General features: G+C 29.2%; 4 protein-coding genes across 5 annotated transcripts; 2 read left to right on the forward strand and 2 right to left on the reverse strand.

Annotated features, from left to right (window-relative positions):
- Positions 1 to 2,117: 2,117 nt before the first annotated feature.
- On the forward strand, positions 2,118 to 3,454 carry LOC108562780. Of its 2 annotated transcripts, none has more exons than XM_017921211.1 (3): positions 2,118 to 2,295; positions 2,629 to 2,814; positions 2,879 to 3,454. In XM_017921211.1, exons 1-3 carry the CDS (start codon positions 2,172 to 2,174, stop codon positions 3,241 to 3,243), a joined length of 675 nt encoding a protein of 224 aa, XP_017776700.1. In that variant the 5' UTR covers positions 2,118 to 2,171; the 3' UTR covers positions 3,244 to 3,454. The 2 variants fall into 2 exon arrangements, with proteins under 2 accessions (XP_017776700.1, XP_017776701.1); XM_017921212.1 differs by having other exon boundaries at positions 2,635 to 2,814.
- Positions 3,455 to 5,607: 2,153 nt separating this feature from the next.
- LOC108562781 lies at positions 5,608 to 6,403 on the reverse strand. Its single transcript, XM_017921213.1, has 2 exons — positions 6,283 to 6,403; positions 5,608 to 6,220 (listed from the first exon to the last, which is right to left on the reverse strand). The coding sequence occupies exons 1-2, from the start codon at positions 6,302 to 6,304 to the stop codon at positions 5,682 to 5,684; spliced, it is 561 nt and encodes a 186-aa protein (XP_017776702.1). The 5' UTR covers positions 6,305 to 6,403; the 3' UTR covers positions 5,608 to 5,681.
- Positions 6,404 to 7,456: 1,053 nt separating this feature from the next.
- Positions 7,457 to 10,252, forward strand: LOC108562782. Its single transcript, XM_017921214.1, has 4 exons — positions 7,457 to 7,537; positions 9,286 to 9,465; positions 9,512 to 9,696; positions 9,753 to 10,252. The coding sequence occupies exons 3-4, from the start codon at positions 9,522 to 9,524 to the stop codon at positions 10,154 to 10,156; spliced, it is 579 nt and encodes a 192-aa protein (XP_017776703.1). The 5' UTR covers positions 7,457 to 7,537; positions 9,286 to 9,465; positions 9,512 to 9,521; the 3' UTR covers positions 10,157 to 10,252.
- A 2,483-nt stretch (positions 10,253 to 12,735) lies between these two features.
- Positions 12,736 to 13,510, reverse strand: LOC108562783. Its single transcript, XM_017921215.1, has 3 exons — positions 13,393 to 13,510; positions 13,136 to 13,336; positions 12,736 to 13,075 (listed from the first exon to the last, which is right to left on the reverse strand). Exons 1-3 carry the CDS (start codon positions 13,460 to 13,462, stop codon positions 12,912 to 12,914), a joined length of 435 nt encoding a protein of 144 aa, XP_017776704.1. The 5' UTR covers positions 13,463 to 13,510; the 3' UTR covers positions 12,736 to 12,911.
- Between the last annotated feature and the right edge of the window lie 9,865 nt (positions 13,511 to 23,375).

The following is a 23,375-nucleotide window of genomic DNA, read 5'->3' on the forward strand; positions in this document are numbered from 1 at the left end:
GAGGAAAGTTCTCCGTCCAACTGTATACAATTATTTTGTGAAGTAAATAAGTACGTAAATGCCACCATTAAAGAGCCAAAAGCCACGAAGTCTCCAAGAGCCAGGCCAACGGGATAGGTGAGAATCTGTTTAACTTGTTTGATGACGACAGATCTGTTAATATCTAAGTAAAATCTTAGCGACGACAGGACAATCTTCGAATAATATAATATTTTTAGTTCCATTGCTCAGTTATCTTTTGATGCGTGATATTAGAATTGAAATAGAAATAATCACAAGGTCCCTCTGCAATGGCCCATCCAGAGCAGAGGAAAGTTCTTCGTCCAACTGTGTACAATTATTTTGTAAAGTAAATAAGTACGTAAATGCCACCATTAAAAAGCCAAAAGCCACGAAGACACCAAGAGCCAGTGCACCGGAAATGGTTTATGATGAAGCCACTTCAGGAGCCGAAGTTGTTTCTATACATACTAATATTTCTATAGAAATTACAAGTGAAGAATATTTTCCGGAAGATCCAATTCACGATAAGTCTCCGACTTTCCCAAATTTGTACAAAAAATTAATTAATATTATGTGTTTTGTATATAGCATGTGTTGAGGACTTCATCTTCAATGGTGATTTTATCCGAGACACTGATTTTGGTGACTATACCTTCACGGACACCTACACTTTCTCACCCGAGCATACAGAGTGTCTGGTAGACAGATATAATGAATTAAAAATGGCCTTACTTTTACCCGACAGAAAATAAACTCGTAAGTAAAATCTTAGCGACGTCAGGACAATCTTCGAATAATGTAATATTTTCAGTTCCATTGCTCAGTTATCTTTTGAGGCGTGATATTAGAAATGAGATAGAAAAAATCACAAGGTCCCTCTGCAATGGCCCATCCAGAGCAGAGGAAAGTTCTCCGTCCAACTGTTTACAATTATTTTGTGAAGTAAATAAGTACGTAAATGCCACCATTAAAAAGCCAAAAGCCACGAAGTCACCAAGAGCCAGGCCAACGGGATAGGTGAGAATCTGTTTAACTTGTTTGATGACGACAGATCTGTTAATATCAAAGAGGATATTTCACCCTTAAATTATGATAGCCACTTCAAAAGGCAAAGGTGTTTCTACACATACTGATATTTCTATGGAAATTTCAAATGAAGAAAGTTTTCCGGAAGCATACAATTCACGATAAGTCTTCGACTTTCCCAAATTTGTACAAAAAATGTAAATATTTGTTATTATTTAGCTTTTCTTCAACAAACTAATCTAATTTTTTCACAATTTCTTCTGATGTACATATACTTTAGTTTTAATTGTCTTATAATGTATAAGTTTTTTAATATATTAAGTGTTAAAAAAATAAAATACAAAAAAAAAGAAAAGAGAAGAAAAGAGAAGAAAACAAATACCTCATTTTTTAATTTAACCTTTATTCCTCTTGTTTTAAAGATGCTGCTTTAAGTATTTAAATAGAAAATTAAGCGGTACAAATTATTGTTATATAAATAAATTCAATAGTTTCTAGCAAAATGTGTTACTTAATATGAAAAATTATAACTAATTGGAGAGAAATATTTTTGCAAATTGTTAAAGAAAATTGATAATAACATTTATTTTTCTTGAAAAACGATTTTTTATAGCTATTAAACTATAATCTATAAATGTATGAAAATTGAATGATATTTTTTTTAAATAATTTTGTATTTTAAGCTGGACCTTTCTCCCAAATTAATAATATTTTAAGTTTCACATTAAAGGACTGACACTGTCTAGTTTTAAAAATAAAATCGTTTATTTTTCTTCCATTCATTCGATTTGATTTATTGAAACTATTTCACCAGTCACTTCAATTATTTTTTAAATATTTTTTTTTTGCAGTTCTTCATTTTTTGCATACAACAAAACAGTCAAGTCAGGTTATTGTTTTTCCAAGGTCGAACCATCCTAGCTAGGGACAACTATAGTTGATATAGACTTTATTAACTGTAGTTTGTAAATATTTTTGTACATTTTTGTACAAATAACAGTTTAAGAAAAATACGATGTTTTTCGCCAATAATTAAATATACGAAATATTTAATATACATATATTTTTTTATTTTGTTAAAACTAATGTATTTTAGTTTGTTTTAAGTATTTTATTTTTTGGAGGTTACATCGAGAAGAATTATGTATCCAGTAAGTTTTCCTATTAACAATTATGGAATGCACGGTTTCTATCAACATATGGTACAACATTCCTTTGTTGGAAATGAACAAATCTACCCTCAAATGGTCCAAATAGACCAACCACGTAAGGTATGATTTATTGGTATCATAAATTTTGGGTTAATCTTCAAGTGTAGGAATAAGGGATAAGTTTCCAAATTGGCAATTTTATTTTTCTCTTGAAAAAAATAAAAATACAAATATAAAAGAAAACTAAAGTTACTAAGTGGATTTACCTCTACTCTAAACATTCCTAACTGAAAGTCCAATATTTTATAATTGACAAGATTTCTACTTTGTCCGCAGATAATTTCAATAGTGTATTTCAAAAAATTAATAACAATAGGAATTTCTCTGTAAGTAAAAAAAAATGTCCTTAAAACCTTCCCAATCATATAACAAATAGTATTTTTAATAGGTGTAGCTCTTGAGGACTCTAACAGCGAATTCGTCGACACTAGCAAAGAGTTCGAAAATATGATTTATAACGAATTCTATGGACCGCCGGGGATGAGAGCAACCCAACCAAAGGAAAAACAGAATCCGCTGGATAGATATTTTGCACTGAAAAACCTCTTGGTTTTTACCGGCGATCCAGCAAGCCGTAAGTGTTTTCTTCTTTTGTCTCGATTTTGTAACATTTTTTTCTATTGCCGTTCCTGTTCCAGCTGCAAGCGTCAAAATAAAACGGAAAAGAGCTATCCAAGAGGAAATGGATAAAGTATCAGAGATCCTCCGCAGAGGCCCACCAAAAGATGAATTTCCTCCATGGTCCAAGAGTAATAAGCCTAATAAAATATATGAGAAGGAGAAAAAGGATAGAGAGAGGCAATATTCGCAGAAAAACAAGAGACCTGGATTCAATATTCAATTAAGCACTCATGTTGCCGATAACAATAGAGCTGTCACCTCCAAGAAGGTGTATTATGCTTTTCCCAACTCTTCACATACCCACGTTGTTCCCAATGATACCGGCAGACGTGTTAATACAAAAAATAGGCAGAGTATGCCAAAAGCACGCTATCCGAAATAAGTCGATATATTTTACATTAACACATATTTTATTTTTGACCAAGAAACTTCAGTTTCGCTTCACATAGTTTTTATTTAAATTTTACTGAGTTTAGGTCTTTTATTTTATACATAATATCATGTTTTATAGAAATGCAGAGTGAAGGAAAAATCGTAATTTTATAATTTTACTTTTATGTTAATTTATGTTGCTGTTATAATATTGAAGATTCAGCTCGAAATATTTACAAATTAATATTAAGATATGCATGTTATTTTATAGACTTTCAAAAAGTAATTTTACATTTGTACATATTTGTTTTAGCTCCTACAATATTTGTTACCATTAGAACAAATCAATTAAATTGTAGTGATGTGACGTATTAGTTTGTATTAAATGTTATAAATATTATTCATTCAATTATTGTATCTATAATATATTTTTATTATAATAAACATACAATTTTTACATTTCTTAATGCATTTATAGACTACAAGTTTTTAGCTATTATTTTGGATAATCATATATTAGATCATATCTAAGAACTTATTGCAAGGTAATTAAATTTTATTTTTTACATGTAAAATGATGATCCATTTTACATTTTTGTGTAAATACTATTTTTATTGATGGTTTTCACATTACCTGGAAATACACTCACCATTACAATGAAATCTAAATTGAATCCAAGTAATTTTATTGCTAAAATACATGCAAAAACGTATGCATGATGATAACAGGAAACACGAAATGAACAAAAAATGTTAACTAGAATAGATTGATCTTACGTACGATTTTGATATTCTTGAAGCTAAATTTCTAAATAGTTTAGATACTAGAGCTCAGTTAAAACTGTAATTTGTTCATATCGAAAACCTACAATCTCAAAAAATATGAGTTTCTGTGAGTGGCTGTCAATATCAGTTGAAGACAGTGAGGGAAGTTCGAATGGGAACAAAAACATTACTGAAAAAATGTTTATTGATTTGAGTAACTAATTCTAAAGTGTCTCATTTGATGATAAGAATAGCGAAGATGAAAATGATGTATTCGTCGATTTGACAAATTCATTGAGTATTACTACAAAAACAATATAGTAATTTATTAATTCACTTAAGTTAAAGGATGAAACCTTTACAAAACCTTTAATATATATTTCGATTTTAATAAACATTTATTTTATACATTAATATTTTGTTCAAATTTTATTTAAATATTAACTAACACTTTTAATAAATAAGGAAAATTTCAATTGAGCTTAAAATTGACATTAAATTTCTATTGGTTTTGTAGGTAAAAAACAGGATGCGTATATAGTATGGAAAGCACTTAATGAAACAGCGTTGAACAAATAATTTCATCTCTCTTCATAAATTATATTTTCAGTGCCGAAATATCCTTTAATAACTATTACACTTTCCTTAACTTTTCCTCCAAAGATATGTTTGTTAAAATAAAAATTCACAAAAACAACATGTGTTACTTCTTTTCAATATTTGTGGCAATCAAATGATTTACTTTTTGAAGCTTCGTTTTCATCACTATACGTTAATCAAAGAAGCACTTCAAAATACTGTTTTTTTTTTGTTTTGTTTTATTATACTTTGATTGATCTCTCTTCATAAAGAATATTTCCAGTGCCAAAATATCGCTTTCTATGTATATTTTGATGTATATTGAGTATCTTAACTTTTGCTCCAAAGATATGTTACTTGGAATAGAATGCAAAGATAAATTGACAAAAAAACAGATGTGTTTCTTATTTGTTTATTTATTATATAAAAATATACAATGAAAAAATTACAGTTTATTTAACTATTTTCCAGGACAGAAATATACAATAGTTAATAAATTGAGTTCTTTAGTCCAATAATTTTAATTATTTTGAAAGAAATAATTTTAAAAAAATGTACATTATATAAATGAATTTATAACAAGTTAATATAAAGTAGCAAGAAATACTATTCTAAATAGAAATTTTGACGATATTTGTATAAATGTTGCTCATCAATATTTTCCATTTCATTCTATATAAAAAAACACACCTATTTTCATGATTTTCATATAATTGAAATCTATTATCATTGTAAAACATTGCTAACAATGTTGACAATTCACTTATAAATTCATTTTTAATTTAATACGACAAATTATGGTAGTCGGACAAATTTTGCAATTAATTCAATTAATTCAAAAAAAAAAATACAATTGAAAGGTGTGAATAAAGTATCAAAATTTCTTCGGAAAGGTAAATTATGCTCGGACAAATATAAATTATGCTTTGAAGAACTTGTACCCAAAGTTCAGTTTTAAATTATTTTCGAAATATTCGTCAATTAAGTTGTCGTAATTTATTTAATATTTATTAAAATTGAAAAACAAGGATACACAAATATTAATTAAATATTACCATTAATTCATACAATACAAATTATTTATAAAATCAACATATTAATCCGTCACATCTGCATAATTTCGTATTTTAATTTTGCGAACTGCATATCATACTTGAATAAATGACTCCAATCGATGCCATCATCTTCATCGCTATCCGTAATATCATTTGAAATACTTGGCGATATGCTACTTTCCAAATCGTCACTCTTAGAACAAAATATTTCCTTCATATTGATTATCCGTTTAGAACTTCTCTCAATGTCTATATCTGAGATCGGCAACGACTCCCAGAAACTCATAACGTCCGAGTCTGTGGAATCACTATTTTCCGATGGTTCGTAATTTGAACAAGTTTGTTCTATCTCAGATGTGGTATCTAAACCATTGAAAAATTTGTCTAGAAGAAAATCAAGGTCATACGTAAGATACGTGTCTATATCATTCTTTTCTTCTTCAAAATTTTCGTTCATTTTGTGTTTCCTATTATCATTATGCACGAGTCTTTGCATATATCCAACCTGGTGCTCCAGTGGCTTAAAATTTGGTTTCCAAGTAGCGTACTCGAATGAAGTAAGTCCGACGTTGGCATCAAAGTTGATTTCTAAAACAGAAAATGAGCAAATACGTTAGAAAATGTTAGGATTTTTAAGAGCATGCACTTACTTGGATTGAATTCTTCTGCCATAGTGATGAAATGTGTGAATTGTACTCTTGTCTAAGTCACTTTCACGAAGTCGTTTATAATTAATATTTTTAATTATCTATATTTTAGTATATTATAGAATTTAATTTATTTATTTAATTTTTGTTTCTCAAATTTATTAAAATTTTAACGCCTTTTTCTTCTACTATATAAATATATATATTATTTTCAGAATGAAAATACTGCAGTCAATATGTTTTTATGTAATTTATTTAACTTTTTTTTTTACAAATTTCTTAAAATTTTAACACAAAATTTAAATTTCACAAGAACAAAAAAAATAATACGTTTAATGTTGTTTTCTTCTCTCTTAATTTTGTATGTAAATATTATTTCCACGATGAAAATATTGCGGTCAATATGTATGTATTTAGATTATTTCACAAATTTCTTAAAATTTTAACACAAAATTTAAATTTCACAAGAACAAACAAAAATAATTCGTTTAATGTTTTCTTTTCTCTTTATTTTGTATATAAATATTATTTCCGGGATAAAAATATGTATTTTACTATAAAATCTATTGATTTTTTTTCTCCAAATTTATTAAAATTTTATATCAAAATTTAAATTTCCCGGGAATAAGAAAAAAAACATGATTTCTTTTTTAATTTTGATTAGAAAATATGCTTGTGTTACACTTAAAAACAATGGTGAAACTAAATTATAATTGATTTTTTTATATACTCGTACCTTCTGTCTATATAATCTTCACTAGAATACTTCGGAATACAAATTCAAGTTTGATGCACTATAAATACAATTAATCAAGTATTAATTGTTATATTTAATGTATGTATTATAGATTTAAATCTGTGAAGAAAATTTATAGAAAACAAAGGTAAAAAATCTTATATCTAAAACATAAGATTTTGAATTGAATTGAATTCAATTCAATTATATAATTTTATTTATAAAAATGTTAATTTTAAACATTAATTATATTTGTATTTATAGCGAGAGTGACACTTAGAGAACAACACAGTACAAATCACACTAATCATCAACATGGAACCGAAATTTAATCCAAGTTTGTTCGCGTTTTTAAATTTAATCTTTTTCAAACGTTTTCAAAAATATACATATTTTTTCTTTTCTTTTTCGTCTTCAGATAAACATACAAGTTGTCAAATTTGACGAATAACCACATTGAATACATTCGAAGATTCGTGAATGGAAGAAAACTACGATAAGGGGAAAAAATGATCTGAACAGGTATTTCACATACGTATTCAATTTTCAGTTGAAATTCTCTGTTTTAAATCGCGAACCTGCAGAAAGTTTCGATTATATTATTAATAATATATGAATAAATTGAATTATTAAATAAATGTTATTATAAACATACATGTAATATATTTAGTAAAGTGAATTACAATTGTTCTAATTTGTTTTATACTAAAATATAGTAATTCTAGTATTTTAATTAACTTTAAAAACAATTATGTAATAATAAAGATTTTTTTCATAATACTTTCTAATCACCTGATGTGGCTTATCCAAAATCAAAATTTCTTTAAATCCATCTTATAAGTAAATTACTCAAGAATATTAAAAATGTTCATTTAATTGTTAGATGTTCATAACTTAAAATCAATTATTCCAAATCCTATATAAACGTAATTAAATTTGTCAGATTAACTCATTAAAAATATATATTTATGACAATATGAATAGAAAAGCTAAAGTTAAAAACTAATTATGGAAATAATCCTATGAGATTTAGAGGATTACTTTTTTTTGTTTTAGGTACACGGAAAAGTAATCACCAAATTCCTGGGATATTATGAAAATTTAGTTGTAAAATTGTAACAAAAAAGAGAAATGACAGTTAAGTAAATAGTATTTTGTAATTATTACCGTTTTTTGTTTTAGTTTGATAAAGAAACGATTTTCTTTAAAATTTGCTCATTAAATGACTTTATGTTTTGATAAAATTGGTTTCAATATTATATTATAAACGTACTACTCGATAAATGTTCATGAAGCATTAAAAAAAAGAAGCAAATGCGTTAATATGATTTTAAATATAGAAGTTTAGTATTTATTTACAAAATTCTGCCTTTGTTAGACATTTTTCTCAAAAACAGATAATTATATAATGATTATTTTATATAGCAAGACAATAACAATTTTCGCATATTTTTAATTATGTATATTTTGGTGAATTAATATACATAAATTTTAAATTTACTTCTCTAAAATTGAATTATTTCTTTGAAAGTTAGTGTTATTAACAATTTTCTCTAAAACATTCAATATAATGATTTTTTACATAAGAATTGGACTTATTGCTCTTATTCTAAGTAGGATTAATAGTTATAATTAAGAAGACTTCGGTCATTAGACTTCAATTATGGACAATAATTCCTCACGATAGATAGATTCCTGAGAAAGACATGAGTCGTAAATCTAAATTATAACTTTTTGAATATGAAACCGTGAAAATCGAAAAGTATGCATAATTTTATTTTTTATTGTGTAATTGTGATTTTTTTTCCAATTATTTTAAGGTACATAAATCCAACAAGAATATTGAAAGGCAAAAAAATATATTCATTCTTTTATTAAATACAAAATACAAAAATAAAATCTAAAAGATTTAAAATAAAAATATTTCAAGGGTTGATGATCATAGCCATTTTATTTTCAACATTTATTTTAAATTTAATTTGTTTTAAACTGTGTAAAAGTGAAAACTTGTAAATAAAACTACAGTACGTTTCAAAATTAGTCTCCTCTTTAAATCGTGTATAAGCGAAAATGTATAAAACGAGGGATAGGTGTATAGTAATTATTTATTTAAAAAATTTATACTTTTTATGATGAACTATTTTCAGTAAAACTGGAAGAAATCTAATTTGATTTCCAAAGGAAAAATCGACAATAATTTTGTGTACTAACTTTTAAACACTTATTTGTATTTTGTTTAATTAATTTTTTTTGTTTTGTTTTTTTTATAGTGAAACCGTGCAATGCAAGATATTGAATTTTTCAGAAAAAAAGAAAGTTTTTCCTACTCCAAACTTTCGTCAAGCGACGCTATTTAAACTCAACCCTTTTTTTATCAGAAGATATTTAATCATTACCAATCGACACTTTCGTCTTCACTTTTTAATATTTAAGTTTTTAATAAAACTAACGTAAGTAAAAAAAAATAGTGAAAATTATTATTAATGATTTTTTCAGTTTTTTAATAATGGATTTAGAAAACTTTTTCATCTATAACAACAATGAGTTCAATAAGATGATTTATAAAGAATTCTTTGGACCGCCAGAGATACTTACATCCGAACGGAAGGAGTTACAGAATCCGCTGGATAGATATTTTGCACTCAAAAGATTATTATTGCTTCCTGACGATATTGAGAGTTGTAACTATTTTTTGTTTTTGTTTTAATTTTTTTGTTCATTGATTGATCTTTTTCAGCTGAAGTTGATAATTTAACTCGAACAGATGCTATTGAGAGGGAAATAGAAGAAGTGTCCAAGATCCTCTACAGTGACCCTCCAAACGTTGTTGAGTATGCTCCATGGTCTAAACATGTAACACCTTTCTGCAATATGATAAAGGACAATACGAAGGATACTGTTGCTACAGAGGCGCAATCGTCAAAGCCGCTAATGAATCGTGGATTCAAGGTTTGCTTAAGTACGCACGAGGACGGCTTCAAAACGGCCGTTACTTCCCAAGAGGTATTTTACCCTCATTCTAGCGATAAACCCCCTTCAGAGGCAGAAGGTCTTTCTAAAGATACGGACAAACGTGTTCACACAGCAAATTACTTATTTTTAACAAAAACATACAATTGGAAATTCATCAATGACATATAAATGTACATATAGTTTCATTTCAGAAGCTCAGTGTTTTTTTTTATATACTAATGTTGCTTATTTATGGCAATAAAACAACAGTTATTTTTAACAATATTTAAATTATTTTTCGCAATATTAGTTCAAATTAAAAATATAGTTATTTTACGAACTTTTTAAAAATTATTGAACAATATTTCTTAACGTAGCGGTTCTCAATCTTTCGTATTTTGCAGTCCCCATTTTCTACTTGAATAATCTTGCGCTCCTTTTATAATATACAAGATAAAATGGTAGATGAGAGTCACTCAATATACGAGAATTTAAAATATGATCAAACGTACTTCTACATCGAGCACTAATATAAGTGCTGAAGAAAAAAAACCTCAGTTTGTTATTTGTTTCAAAAGAGCAACTTATTCTACCAGCTGCTATAGACATTGCAGAAACATGTTTGGTGATAGCTATGCTAATCAAAAAACGTGGATATTCAGCAACAGCTTGAATCTGAATTAGTTGGAAAATTATTTCCATGCAACTTGATGAAGCAACAAACAATTTCTATTTGATTTTCCAAATCGCTTTCTGTCAGAGTGCTACAATAGTTGAAGACTTGCTATTTTGCAACCTTATAAAAAAGAGCAACTGTTGTACGAGTTGTTCAGAATTATAAATGATGCTATTGTCAGCGCAAACTTGCAGTGGAAAGATTGTGTTGGAATTTGAACCATCAAAATCGCTCAGTTCTGGGAATAAATATTGTTTTTTAGTTACTTAGTTAATAGTTAATTATATAAAGGACATTGATCAGAAATCATCATTGTATTTTTCTTCATCCATATGGTTTTCACTAAGGTTGCTCAATTTCGACATTTATTTCATTCCCAAGACACAAGATTGTTTAAGGTATTCCCGGGAATTCTCGGGACTTGAGATATCCAAATGAAAACGACATATACTATTGCAGAGCATTTTATTCTACCAGCTGCTATAGACATTGCAGAAAAAATGTTTGGTAAAAGTTATGCTAAACAACGTAAGAATACTCCAATGTTATACGATACATTATGCTGGAGAATATCTGTGGATATTCATCAAAAGCTTGAACCTGAATTAGTTGGAAAATTATTTCCATACAATTTGATGAAGCAAGAAATGATTTCCATTTGATTTGCTATAGCACATTCTGTCAGGTTACTACTGGAAGACTTGTTCTTTTTTGAACTTATAGAAAAAGCAACTGTTATCGAGTTGTACAGAATTACAAACGATGTTATTATCAGCGTAAACTTACAGTAGAAAGATTGTGTTGGAATAAAAGCTATGCTAAGCAATATCTGTGGATATTCATTAAAAGCTTGAATCTGAATTAGTTTGAAAATTATTTCCATACAACTTAATGAAGCAACAAATGATTTCCATGTCATTTGTTTTATCACGTTTTATCACATTTGAAGACTTATTTTACAAATTTATAGAAAAGAGCAACTGTTATCGAGTTGTACAGAATTACAAATGTTTTTCAGAAGTTCTAAGTTACAAATGTTGTCCACAAGAGCTGGGCTCATATGAAATGGTGATATTCTTGACCAAGTAAGGTCATAAGCATGCTGAAGAATTCTACAGGTTATTATTAATGAATCTCTCCTACTTAGACATATTCGTAATAGTCCTGGATATGTTTTATTTTCTTACTTTCGTTTTAATTATATTTTAAATTTATAAAAATTATGTCAACAAATCGCACCCCTTCACAGTTTGATAACCGTTGTCTTAACTTAAGAAAAAAATCTATAAACGTAGATAAAAATATATAAATTTAGTTATATTGCGTAATATTGGTGCAAACTATTAAAAAATACTTTATTTAAATCATAAACTTTGATGAGTTGGACATAGTTGAATATTGCATATTTATGTCAAATAATGTATTTGAGAAACTAATTATTAAATTTAATACAATTTAATGCAATTACTTCAAAGAACCCAATGTTTTTTTATTAATATTTAACTTCCAATTAACCAACATTAACTTATTTTTTACATATACATGTAGGAAACACATATAACACATATGTATAAATTTATGAAAATCTCTGGACATTTATTTTAAAATATATTCTATTGAGATTATAATGAATGTTATATGTAACAATAATAGTTATAGAGTAATATTATTATAAAATCTAAATATTAAAATTTAATATCTCGATTAACCTTAAATTTCTTTGAAAAAATATTGACAATTAAAGAAATTAATCTTCAAATTTTATTATTTCATATAATAATTAACAAAAGTTTTTCATCAAAATGGATTTGAAAGTCTAGTTTTAAGACAAATAAATTATTAATCAAAATTATATCAATTTAAATTTAACGAAGTGAAGTTTTAAAGATAAATGTTTTGAATGTGTACTTAAATAGTACTTTGGTGTTATTATATTTTTTTATACATTGTATTTTTAATATTCCAATTATATGAGATACTCTAAGAAATTCATAAACTAATCGTATTATTTGTTGAGGCAAATAATTTAATTTGAATTGTGTTAAAATTTGTAGGAAATTTATATATCTAAATTCAATAAAATGAATAAATATAAAGTGAAAACATATTTTTTTTATTATAACTAGTTTTAATTTGAAGTTCAACATTTGAAGAAAAAAATAAATCTACGAAGCAAAAATACACCTTTTTACATGTTTCAAACATAAAAAAAACTGCAACAAAAATAAGAAATGTACGAATAATTGATTCTAACGTTGATGTGACTAATTATTTTGGCCAACGGATTTGTCGATGCGGTGGAGTCACAGCCGGATTGAACCTGAAGATTCTTCTAGTCATCTTCTTCGAGGACCCGTACTTCGAGATGTATTGCTGCGAATCCCATTCCTTCTCCAGGTATCCGAGAGTCTTAATTTTCGCGAAAACCGATACTGATGAATACATAAGGTTTAAGAAGATACACGATCATTTGATTGGAGGCTGCGTTTTACGTTTTGAGCCTCTATCCGATATCGGCGTATCTGGTGTCGGGGAGGAGAAGCCGACTTCGAGGTCCTTTCGCAGGTTGAAGATCTCGCGTTGCCGGTATTCGCAGAGAAGTTCGAAGAAAAACGAATCTTCATCCGCTTTTCTTTTGTAATTATTTCCTAGGAGATCGCAATCTGGCAGATTGAAGACTATGTAATGCTTATCTGTAAAACGATTGGAAAACGGTCTTCACAATTGTTTTATTTTTTTCAAGACTTACCATCTTTCGGTGTTTCTAGATAATGGTGGCGCATCTTTTTTTCATCGGACATTATTCTATTTAGTGACATCTTGCTGGCGTCTGAGAAATTGTCTCGTGACGACTACGTCAAGTCAATTCTGGTTAGTCACTGTGAAGCATATTCTTATATGCTACTTTTAACACTGCTTGGAATCCCCTCCATGTTGAAATCGTACAGAAATGGCGGACTCTCAACACATTCGAATCTAATTATTAAGTTCGTTTCATTCTAATTCATTTCACTATATTAACTAATAATCACTTTTTTTAGGAAGAAATATAAATTAAATGCAAACATTTAAATAGAAAATTCAAGGGTTATTATTGTAATCTATGGATTTACATTATTTCTGTGGGTTTTCCTTTTTTGCGTTACGAAATATACTAAAATGTAATTTCACGAGAAGAAAATCTTAAAAGCATAATATATTAGAGAGATTTTATAATATATTTACTAGTTGGAATAAATAATTTACTTACACACTTAACCTATACTTGACAAATGACTTATAAATCCACGTTATGCAATTTGAGTAAAAAATGATTTAAAAGAAAAACTATAAAAACATAAATTGTCGAGACATTCAAATAATATGTGACTTTTTTTTGTTATATTTGGAATAAATTAATGTTTCTTATCGTATATACTCTAGAGCAGTGTTTCTCAACGTGGGCCCCAATGGACACATCTAAAGTTTAACCGCATGACGTATTATGTATATGTTACATAGAGGACATAAGAATTTTAGATAGACTTTGGCGGGACATAGCACTATATTGGTTGGGAATCACTGCTCTCAACAGATGTTTTTACACAACTTTTTTTTACTCTTTTATTACTAAGTTTCATTCATTATTTCATTGATTGTGTGTGTTTCCTAGACATGTCTGTGTTTTCTGTACTCAAATTACACCCAAAGTATTTTTATCAAATTTAGTTTTCATCAAGAATACATTAAATTGCATTGCATTAATTTATTAGATTAATGAAACTAAAATTTTATAATTATTTCTCTATATTATAATTGTATTACTACAATAGAAACTCCTTTTTCCAACATAATACGTACTTAAAGACAGTTCGAATGGAAAAAAATCATTATAAGTATTAATACACAACAATACCTTAGATAGTGCGGCTTCGATCAGTGCGATTTCACTATTGTACGATTTGAAATTTTCAAATCAAACTAAATTTTAATTGAGAAGAAATCTAAAAAATGATTACATAAATAATCAGTTTCTCTTTATATTCAGTTAAGTTTCACTGTACTAAATTATTGCGGTTTCAAAGAGCATATTGTCAAAACCGCACTATACAAGGTATTACTATAATTTGTTTTAAAAGCCCCTATGAGTCCACATTTACAAAAACAACGGAAATATATAAAGTCTTAAATAATATAATAATTATAATATGAACACTAGGCGCAATTTAGTTGTGATTCCCTCTTCTAGTCACGCGTCTACTACGTCTTTCTTCATAAAAGAAGCTCGAGTGTTTCTTAGAAAATAGGGAGTTAAGCCAGCGGTTTCTAACCTGGGAGGCGCGGACTATTGCCAGGGGAGGCACCAAATTTTTATACCATAATATCAAATAAATAAAACGTTGTTATGACACTGAAAATTGCACAGATGGATCGAAATGTGATAGGGGCGGGCGTTGTATTACAGTTGTGGCACAGAGGTTCACCATCAAAGACTAAAACTGGCCGACTTCTTTACAGGCAGAATTGCTCGCTATTAAGGAAGTTCTGGAAGATCTGCTGTCTGACAGCAGAGCAACCTTGGTGGCACTCCGGCGTACCGAGGTCCTCACGGAGCTCTAACACGTTGAGCTGGTTAAACAGTATCAGGGAGACGGATTCAGCTAATATTTCTATGGACTAAGGCGCACGTCCGACGGCAGACCAATTGGAAAGATCTGCTTACGGCGGTGATGAATCGGGGATGGGTCAATATCGAAAGCCCGGCAACCGAAAGACCGTCTATTGAAAGCCCGACGTTCGAAATATCGAGTGTATCGAAATCCCGACTACCATAATCCCGACTGTATCGAAATCCCGAATATATCGAAATCCCGACTACCATAAACCCGACAATCGAAATCTCGACAGTGTCTTTTATTATTATTATAATTTCTACAATAACATTTTATATTATTCTACTATATTTTAATAGGTACAACGGATACTGAAAAATATGATTGTCGGGATTATGGTAGTCGGGATTTTGACATAGTCGGGATTTCGATACACTCGGGATTTCGAACGTCGGGATTTCAATACACTCAGGATTTCGAACGTCGGGATTTCAAACATCGGGATTTCGATAGACGGGATTTCGAACGTCGGGATTTCAATACACTCGGGATTTCGAACATCGGGATTTCGAACGTCGGGATTTCGATAGACGGGATTTCGGTTGTCGGGCTTGCGATTGCCACCGATCGGAGTTACAAACGACCAGTCTTCTTCCCATCAATTACGCTGAGTACTCCATGAGCACACTCAAGTCGCTAATCTCTCGCGACTCGGCAGAAGCTTGGCAAAAAAGGTGGAGCAGCTCTGAGACTGGTGTCTGGACTCACCAGGAAGTGCAATTGATAACGGGCATGGCAAATTTAGACACTACCGAAGGTTGAAGCAAACTGAGTCTTCGGATTGTGCCTGTGGTGAAGAGGAGGATACAGCCCAGCATTGCTGGTACTGCTGTCATTTGCACACCACCTTGAGAAGCAGCACAGAGAGGCGAATGTTTCTACAAGGCCTACCATGACCACGCAGCGAAGAAGATGTTATCGCAGAGGAAGGCGCCGAATGTTGGTGCGCGTTTGGTCGGGAAGCCAAATTCCTCGAGAAACAAGGAACAAGCATAGCAAGCAAGGACGAAATATGCTGTGTTATTTTATATTATATCTTTATTATATTATATTTTACTGTGTATTTTTATATTAATTTTACATATATTTATATTTTATTCTAAGAATGTGCTATGCAAATTGCTCAATAAATAAGTTGCTACAAACGAACGAATTGCAAAAGGCAGAAGAAACGATAAGATTTGTTAAGTAGTTGGTTTTGTGATAAGCGAAGACTAAGGAGCGGCTTTTGCTGCAGCTTAAATAATACTCAAAGATAAGCGAAGAAAACTATCAAAATAATAACAATCTCTAGAGCCGGTCCTGGGTAAATCAAAAGAAAAATCACAAAAATGAAAGTTAATATTTAATAAACAGAGAATAAAGTAAATCTTTGGTTTATAAATAAATGAGTGAATTTTAGCAAATAAAGTTTTAGAATTAATTATTTGAAAGTAATTACTGTCGACTATTTGTTTTTTATATATCAAAAAGACTTCAGTCCCTTGGTTATAGTTGCAACCAATAAAGATATTTAATAATATTTATTTAAGATTCAGTAGATTTTGCTGAAATGTAAACTAAACAAAATCTAAACTCACCGTTTATTTTATTTACACATGCTTTCAATGCAATGATCCGACAAATACAAAAGAAAAACAAATAATCGTCTAAAGTTGAATAGAGTCGTTTTTGCTGTTAAAAATTTAGTTCATACGACTTTGTCTTAAAGCATGAACAGTTTAATTTAGTAATTAGTCTCTCGCAGAATTAAAATTATTATGTTGATTTATCGAATTATTTCGCTTCACGTGCAGACGTTTTATACTAAAGAAAACAATCGTTTATCGCGTGAAAATTATGAGGCTTATCGCGATAATAATATAAACATGCGAATTTTAACATCGGTATGCGTTTATTTTGTTTGTAAACAATAGGATTGTAAGAATAAACTTAAGTCCGAGTTAATCGACAACATGTTGATGACTCAGGACTGTATGGATATGAAAGCTCTTTTCCTATTGGCCGAGGTTGTGTAACACCACCGGCATTCTTGTAAGAAGTGCGCTGAGCTTCGGACGCTGAAGAATCTAGTGAATCGTGAATAATCTTCTTAAGGATGCTTTCGAATCATGGTAAGTTTATTAGAATCAGTTTCAAGTTACGTATTTAATTACATTTACTCAATTATCCATATAAAAGTTAGCATAACCTAAAAAAACTATTTCATATTAGATAATCGTTTTCAAGCGTTTTGTAAATTATCTTGTTTATTATACGGTTTGTTAATATGTATTACATAAGCTGCAATATACTTGCACTAAGTAACTTGTCAAGTTTAGCGTAATATGTGTTTGTAGTCTCTATGGTTATCACAGTTACTTTTATAAGTATAGTAATCCTCGCATAGCGCGGCTTCGATCGGTGCGGATTAACTATAGCACGGTTTGTAATTTCAAAACGAAATAAATTCTAAAAAAATAGTACACAAACCTATGTATTCTTTAGTCTCTTTGTGTGCTGTTTATTTTTATGCATATTAAAAGTTCTCGATTAGTCCGGTTTTAAACAGTGCGGATATTTGCCGATTACACGCACTATGCGAGGTATTTCTGTACTTCTTGTCAAATATTGCGTAAGAAGTAATAAATGTTGGTTACCAGTTCATTTCATAAGTAGTTAAGTTATTCCTTATTTGACAAGTATTACGTACAAAGTATCTCATTTTAGATGTATGAATTAATGTTAATTATCAATACTGTCCACATTTGAAATATTAATGAAAACGTGAGAACAATGTACACAAATATTGATACTTTAATTTGATTAAAGAAATATAGAGAAAAATAACTATTATTACATTTTATTTCAAGAAAATCTGTCTTTTTTTTGCATATTTTTTTGCATATTTGTAGAAGACATGATATGTTTAAAACTTTAGCAATTAAAGACATACAAATCATCAATTTCATTTAATAGTCATTGAAGAGATTTTTTTTCTTATTTAATAAGTTTAATTCTTTATATTGTGAAAGTTTTGTAATTTTTGTTGTATGATTTCAAAAATGGTAAAAATTTAAATGTATTAAATGCTTTAAGAAATCAACGATTTTCATTTTTTCAATGAGAAATATTGAATGATAATTATTTGTACCATTTTGTTAAATTTATTTAATGTTTAGGTATGGAAGAATCCTATTATCCATCGTTCAATATGTCGAACGAAAACCTGGGACTTCCACCACAGAAGCACAGGATGTCGAGGACCGCAAGTCTAGACGAAATCCTTACTGAAAACTATTACTACAGTAGAATGCTTGAAGAGCACAGAGCGTACGAGTTGTTGAAATTCAACTATTCCTTAGGTAATAGAACAACCTATCCACATATGCCAATTACCAATAAAGGATCTAATTGTGAGTAACTGGAAATAAATCTAATATATCTCTAATGTTTTTTTTGTTATATATATTTTTAGTGTCTGCGTTTTATAACATCAGAAGAGTGAAAACCGCTCAAATCGTCAAGCAGCATCACAGATCAAAGCCCTGGTTAACGCAAAGTAGAACCAGTTACGATGCTCTCCCTAGGGAATACGCACCGTTGTTCCCACACCCATCCATGAATGTACCATCTGTCATCGAGTTGAATGGTTCGACGCAGCAATTCTTGCTCTTTAAGTTAAATGCTCCTGGAAAACAGAAGCCCCATCTAGTATCCAGGATTTCGTTTCAGTACATTGACAAGTGCTTTGCTCAAAATGCAAGCATGATTCCTTCTATTGGGCAGCAAAGGACTTCCAGCATCGAAACTAATTACGTTACATCGTTGACAACTGTCCCTCCAAAGATTCATTCGTCTACGACAATTCATACGGAGAATCGCGCTTTTCTGCACATTCCTGAAATCTCCACGTTACCTACAACATCGAGATGCGAAGAAGTCTATAAAGCAATGCTGAGGCCACCTCCTGGACTGATCCATCCAAAGTTGCTTGAACCGTTGGGAAATGTGACACGACAAATCGAGCAATATGTCCTCCCAAGACCACCGCCTGGGATTCCAGTTCCCATGGATCTACTTACGAAGGAAGTCATCTCGGGGACTCTGGATAGGAAAATAACAAAATTAAAGTTGAAGCAGCAATTCGAGAACGATTTGATGGAGTATAAATTGAAACTGACGAGTCGAACAATGGAGAGGTTTCTTCCCAAAGGTGTGTTTCCGTCTACTAAACTTCTGCACACCGTTGAGGAGATCCAAGAGAGGTTGCAGATGCTCCCTAATGTGGAGAAACCTTCAAATGTTGTTTTGCAGGATCTCGAACTCGGATGTAATTTACGTCCCTGTACTTCTGATTCCGTCAAAAAGTCCACTATTTATTCGAATATTGATAGTCTTGTTTATATGCGCATGACTACAACTCTTTTTGTTGAAAATGAGAGAGGCATTTCGGCCCAAAGGAAGTCATATGCGACTATAGTCAAAAACACTGGTCAAGAATCCGACGATGAATCTTAAACCGACACGTTTTAAAATAGTATCTTTCCAAGGTTATACAAAAACTATGTTGTTATGTTTTCATAAAATCGATAAATTATTCATAATTAATGGATTAAAATCGTCAATATTATATTATTACTTTGAACTAAGATTCATATTGAACTTAGTAAATTCTCATTTTTTAAATATACTTTAGTTTTTGTAGAAACTTGACCTGTATGTGATCTCATAAAATCTATAGTTAACTTTTGATTTATGAATTGAATTCATCACTTGTACTTTGTAAGATAGCTTAGTTTTTGAAGAATCCTGATTTCATAAAGCCATTATAGTTAACTTATGATTTATAGAATGAAATTATTAGAAAAAAGAGACGTGTCTTTTTTTAACATTTATTAGTTTATTTTAATAATCTCAACTAATTCAAGTCTTCACAAAATCCATAAATATCTTAAGTTTTTTAACTAAACTAAATGAACTAAATTTTTAAAACTTAACTTTATATACATAAACAATGGCTGAAGTGGTTTGAACGTTCTGAAAGGAAATTTCTATACATTTTTAACTCTTAATTTATGAATTTTTAAATTTATTGTATGTTTACTTAATTATTATTTTTATACAAAATTTTATTCCAATCAAAATGGAACTATGATTAGTAGTTTTGTTAATTATCTTTTTTATTACTTATATTAGTTTTATAATAATTTTAAACCTTAAACATCTTTTTTATTTTAGAAGATAATATTGTTGTCATCAAATCAAGTTACAAATCTTCTTTACTCAATTTAATTATTGTTTTTCTTAATCATTTTTAATAATAATTGAACTTTTAACAATTCTTAAAATGTAAGAATTAAAGTTCAATATTTTATATATTAATAGTTTGATATATTTGTATTTGCTTAGAAATACTTATGTTTTGTCTAGTAAGATTATATAAATAAAACAAAAAAGGAATAACTATATTTGTAGTTCATTTGTTTTTTAAATACCAATGCAATACAAACATTTAAATAATAAACTTTGTTTGATTTTACTTCCTAGTTTTTGCTGTCCTTATATCATGTTAAAACTGATTTATATCTAGTTATTTTATCAATATTTTTAATAATCATATTCTGAATGATTAAATTGGTTGCTTATTAAGTTGATATGTAAATATGAAACTTAGAAATAAATAGTTTAGTAAACATACAATAACAAAATTATTGTTTACTTGAAAATCAATGAACTGCTACTTTATCAGTAATTATTGATACATTTTTCTTACATTATTCCTTATGACTATTTTGTTTAAGAAATATAAAGTCATTTGCATAAGTATAAAGACTATAAAAACAATACTATTTACACAACTCCTGGTCTGAATTAAACATCTTTCTAAATAAACTTTAAACCTTATTAAACAAATAATACTTAATAATAAAACAACTTCCAACTAATTACAAATAAAAAATACGAATTTAAAATGATTTACATAAACGAAATCTAGACTTAATATTCTTAATTATATTAAAATAATTATTGTTTTTAAGTCAATTTAATTAAATCTTTTAACTTTTATTTAAACCAAGTAACACCAGTTATTTCTTACATTTAAAAATGCCGCGAAATCCCCTCCAAGTTGTATTGAAATTTATGCAACTCTGCTGCATTCGATACTTCGACGAAGTACATGTAATATCTTGAAAAATGTCGAGGATTACTTTCCGTAAGTATACTCATTTATCCAATTATTTTACTACTAGTACTAACTGCGTTTCCTATTTTTTAACCACGCAACTACAAATTAGAGGCGTAGCTTATAATTAGTTGTATGGATTATATTAATAATTAGTGCACTTAATGCAATTTGATTGGGAGATCATAGCTATTTTCCGAGTCTGTAACTAATACAAATTAGAAACAATTAGTATTGGCTGCAAGAGTCATAACATTGCACACGGTAATCATTTATAATGCGAATCTCATTAAATTTGAGATGGATAAGGAAATTGCTGATTCTTCGTGATTAAGATTATAATAATCTAATGAATGCGGACGTGGCTTAATCCACAGCATATTTAGAGCCACCCTAACTATAGGGATAAATGGGGCAATTTTGCTTCCCCTTACGTGTATTTTCTTATGAAGAGGGGCGCATTATTCTTACAGTCCACGGGCACCAAATATCTTAGGACGGCCCTGCCCATGATCCAAATATACAACGAACACCCGAGCGATTATTGAGGCATTAAATGAGTGGAGTAGGATATAAATAAATCTTGAGGTTAGGAAAATAATATATTCAAATATATACTAATCCGAACAGATTTGATAATAAGTCATGAAATGATATCACAAATTTGCTAAACGACGAATGTAATGACATTAATCGTTTAGCAAATTTGTCTAGGCAAATTGTTATTAGTTGAACATTGATTGCGAGGTTATGTTAAAAACAGTAATTTGAAGGTTATATAAACAAGGTTATAAAGCGTTTCACACATTTACTATTTACACTTATTGAAATATTCGTGAAATTTTCTAGGTTTGTTTATGATTTTTTTTTAACTGGAGGATAAGATTAACACCTCACGAAAGAAACATCGAATTTCTATAAGAAAGTATTTGGGATTTTTTGGATAAATAAGGTTAAAATTGTCTAATACTTTTGAATAATACTTATTGTTCTATTTTTGTTTAGTTTTTGAAAAAAAAAATGTGATTCCACTGCGGATTCACTGGGAAATAAAAACCTTTGAAAGAATTATTCTTTATATGATCCCATGGTGGATCCACTGACAAACAAAGAGTTAAAGTAAAATACAGCAATACTTCGAATTGTCCGGTTGTCCGGGTACAATACCGTACAATATTAATACAAAAATAAACCGCAAACAAAAAAAGACTACTAGAAATTTTGTGCTACTACTACTTCTTTAAAATTTATTTTTATTTTGATTCATTTGTTATTCATTGTTTTAAAATGTTCAATCTAGAGTAGCGGTTTCCAACCTTTATGTTACTACGCCTCCCCGATTTTTTTTTTCGCGCCTCCCTTACTTTTTATTGTTTTAAGAGATTAAATAATATAGACACGTTTTATTTATTTCAAGATATTATGGTATAAAAATTAATTTATTAAAAATTTTTGGCGCCTCCCCGGTTGGAAACCGCTGATCTAGAGTAAAGTAATACCTCCCATAGTGTGGGTAATTGATTCCGCACTGTTTGAAACCGGACTTTAACAGATATAAAAACATATATAAACAATAATTTAGAGTACTATTTTTTAAGAATTTGTTTTAATTTTGTTCAATTAAAGTTTAGTTTGTTAAAATTGTCAAACCGTACTAGTGAATCCGGACTGATCGCAACCGCACTGTGCGAGGTATTGCTGTATCAAGAAGTTACTAGTCTTTATAATATTTATTTATTCACTATTTTGTTAAGTCCCTCCGAAATTTGATAAATTACACTTTATCAAAAAACTTATAAATTTTATAATTATTTATTTTTTTCTTTGATTTTCAGCATTTTATAACAACATCTGGAATTTTCCACCAATGCCGATATATCCAGTCATCTGTCCAGTCTGCCACCTAATCGGATA

This window comes from Nicrophorus vespilloides, unplaced genomic scaffold (genome assembly GCF_001412225.1).
Source record: "Nicrophorus vespilloides isolate i.1.1-1 unplaced genomic scaffold, Nicve_v1.0, whole genome shotgun sequence".
NCBI lineage: Eukaryota > Metazoa > Arthropoda > Insecta > Coleoptera > Silphidae > Nicrophorus > Nicrophorus vespilloides.

Coding starts and splice junctions, on each gene's coding strand:
- LOC108562780 (XM_017921211.1), top strand. CDS start 2,172: ATGTATCCAGTAAGTTTTCCTATTAACAATTATGGAATGCACGGTTTC. Junction 2,296..2,628: donor GGTCCAAATAGACCAACCAC/GTAAGGTATGAT, acceptor TATTTTTAATAG/GTGTAGCTCTTGAGGACTCT. Junction 2,815..2,878: donor TACCGGCGATCCAGCAAGCC/GTAAGTGTTTTC, acceptor TTCCTGTTCCAG/CTGCAAGCGTCAAAATAAAA.
- LOC108562782 (XM_017921214.1), top strand. CDS start 9,522: ATGGATTTAGAAAACTTTTTCATCTATAACAACAATGAGTTCAATAAG. Junction 9,697..9,752: donor TCCTGACGATATTGAGAGTT/GTAACTATTTTT, acceptor GATCTTTTTCAG/CTGAAGTTGATAATTTAACT.
- LOC108562783 (XM_017921215.1), bottom strand. CDS start 13,462: ATGTCACTAAATAGAATAATGTCCGATGAAAAAAAGATGCGCCACCAT. Junction 13,337..13,392: donor TCTAGAAACACCGAAAGATG/GTAAGTCTTGAA, acceptor ATCGTTTTACAG/ATAAGCATTACATAGTCTTC. Junction 13,076..13,135: donor ATCGGATAGAGGCTCAAAAC/GTAAAACGCAGC, acceptor TGTATTCATCAG/TATCGGTTTTCGCGAAAATT.
- LOC108562781 (XM_017921213.1), bottom strand. CDS start 6,304: ATGGCAGAAGAATTCAATCCAA. Junction 6,221..6,282: donor GGCAGAAGAATTCAATCCAA/GTAAGTGCATGC, acceptor TTTCTGTTTTAG/AAATCAACTTTGATGCCAAC.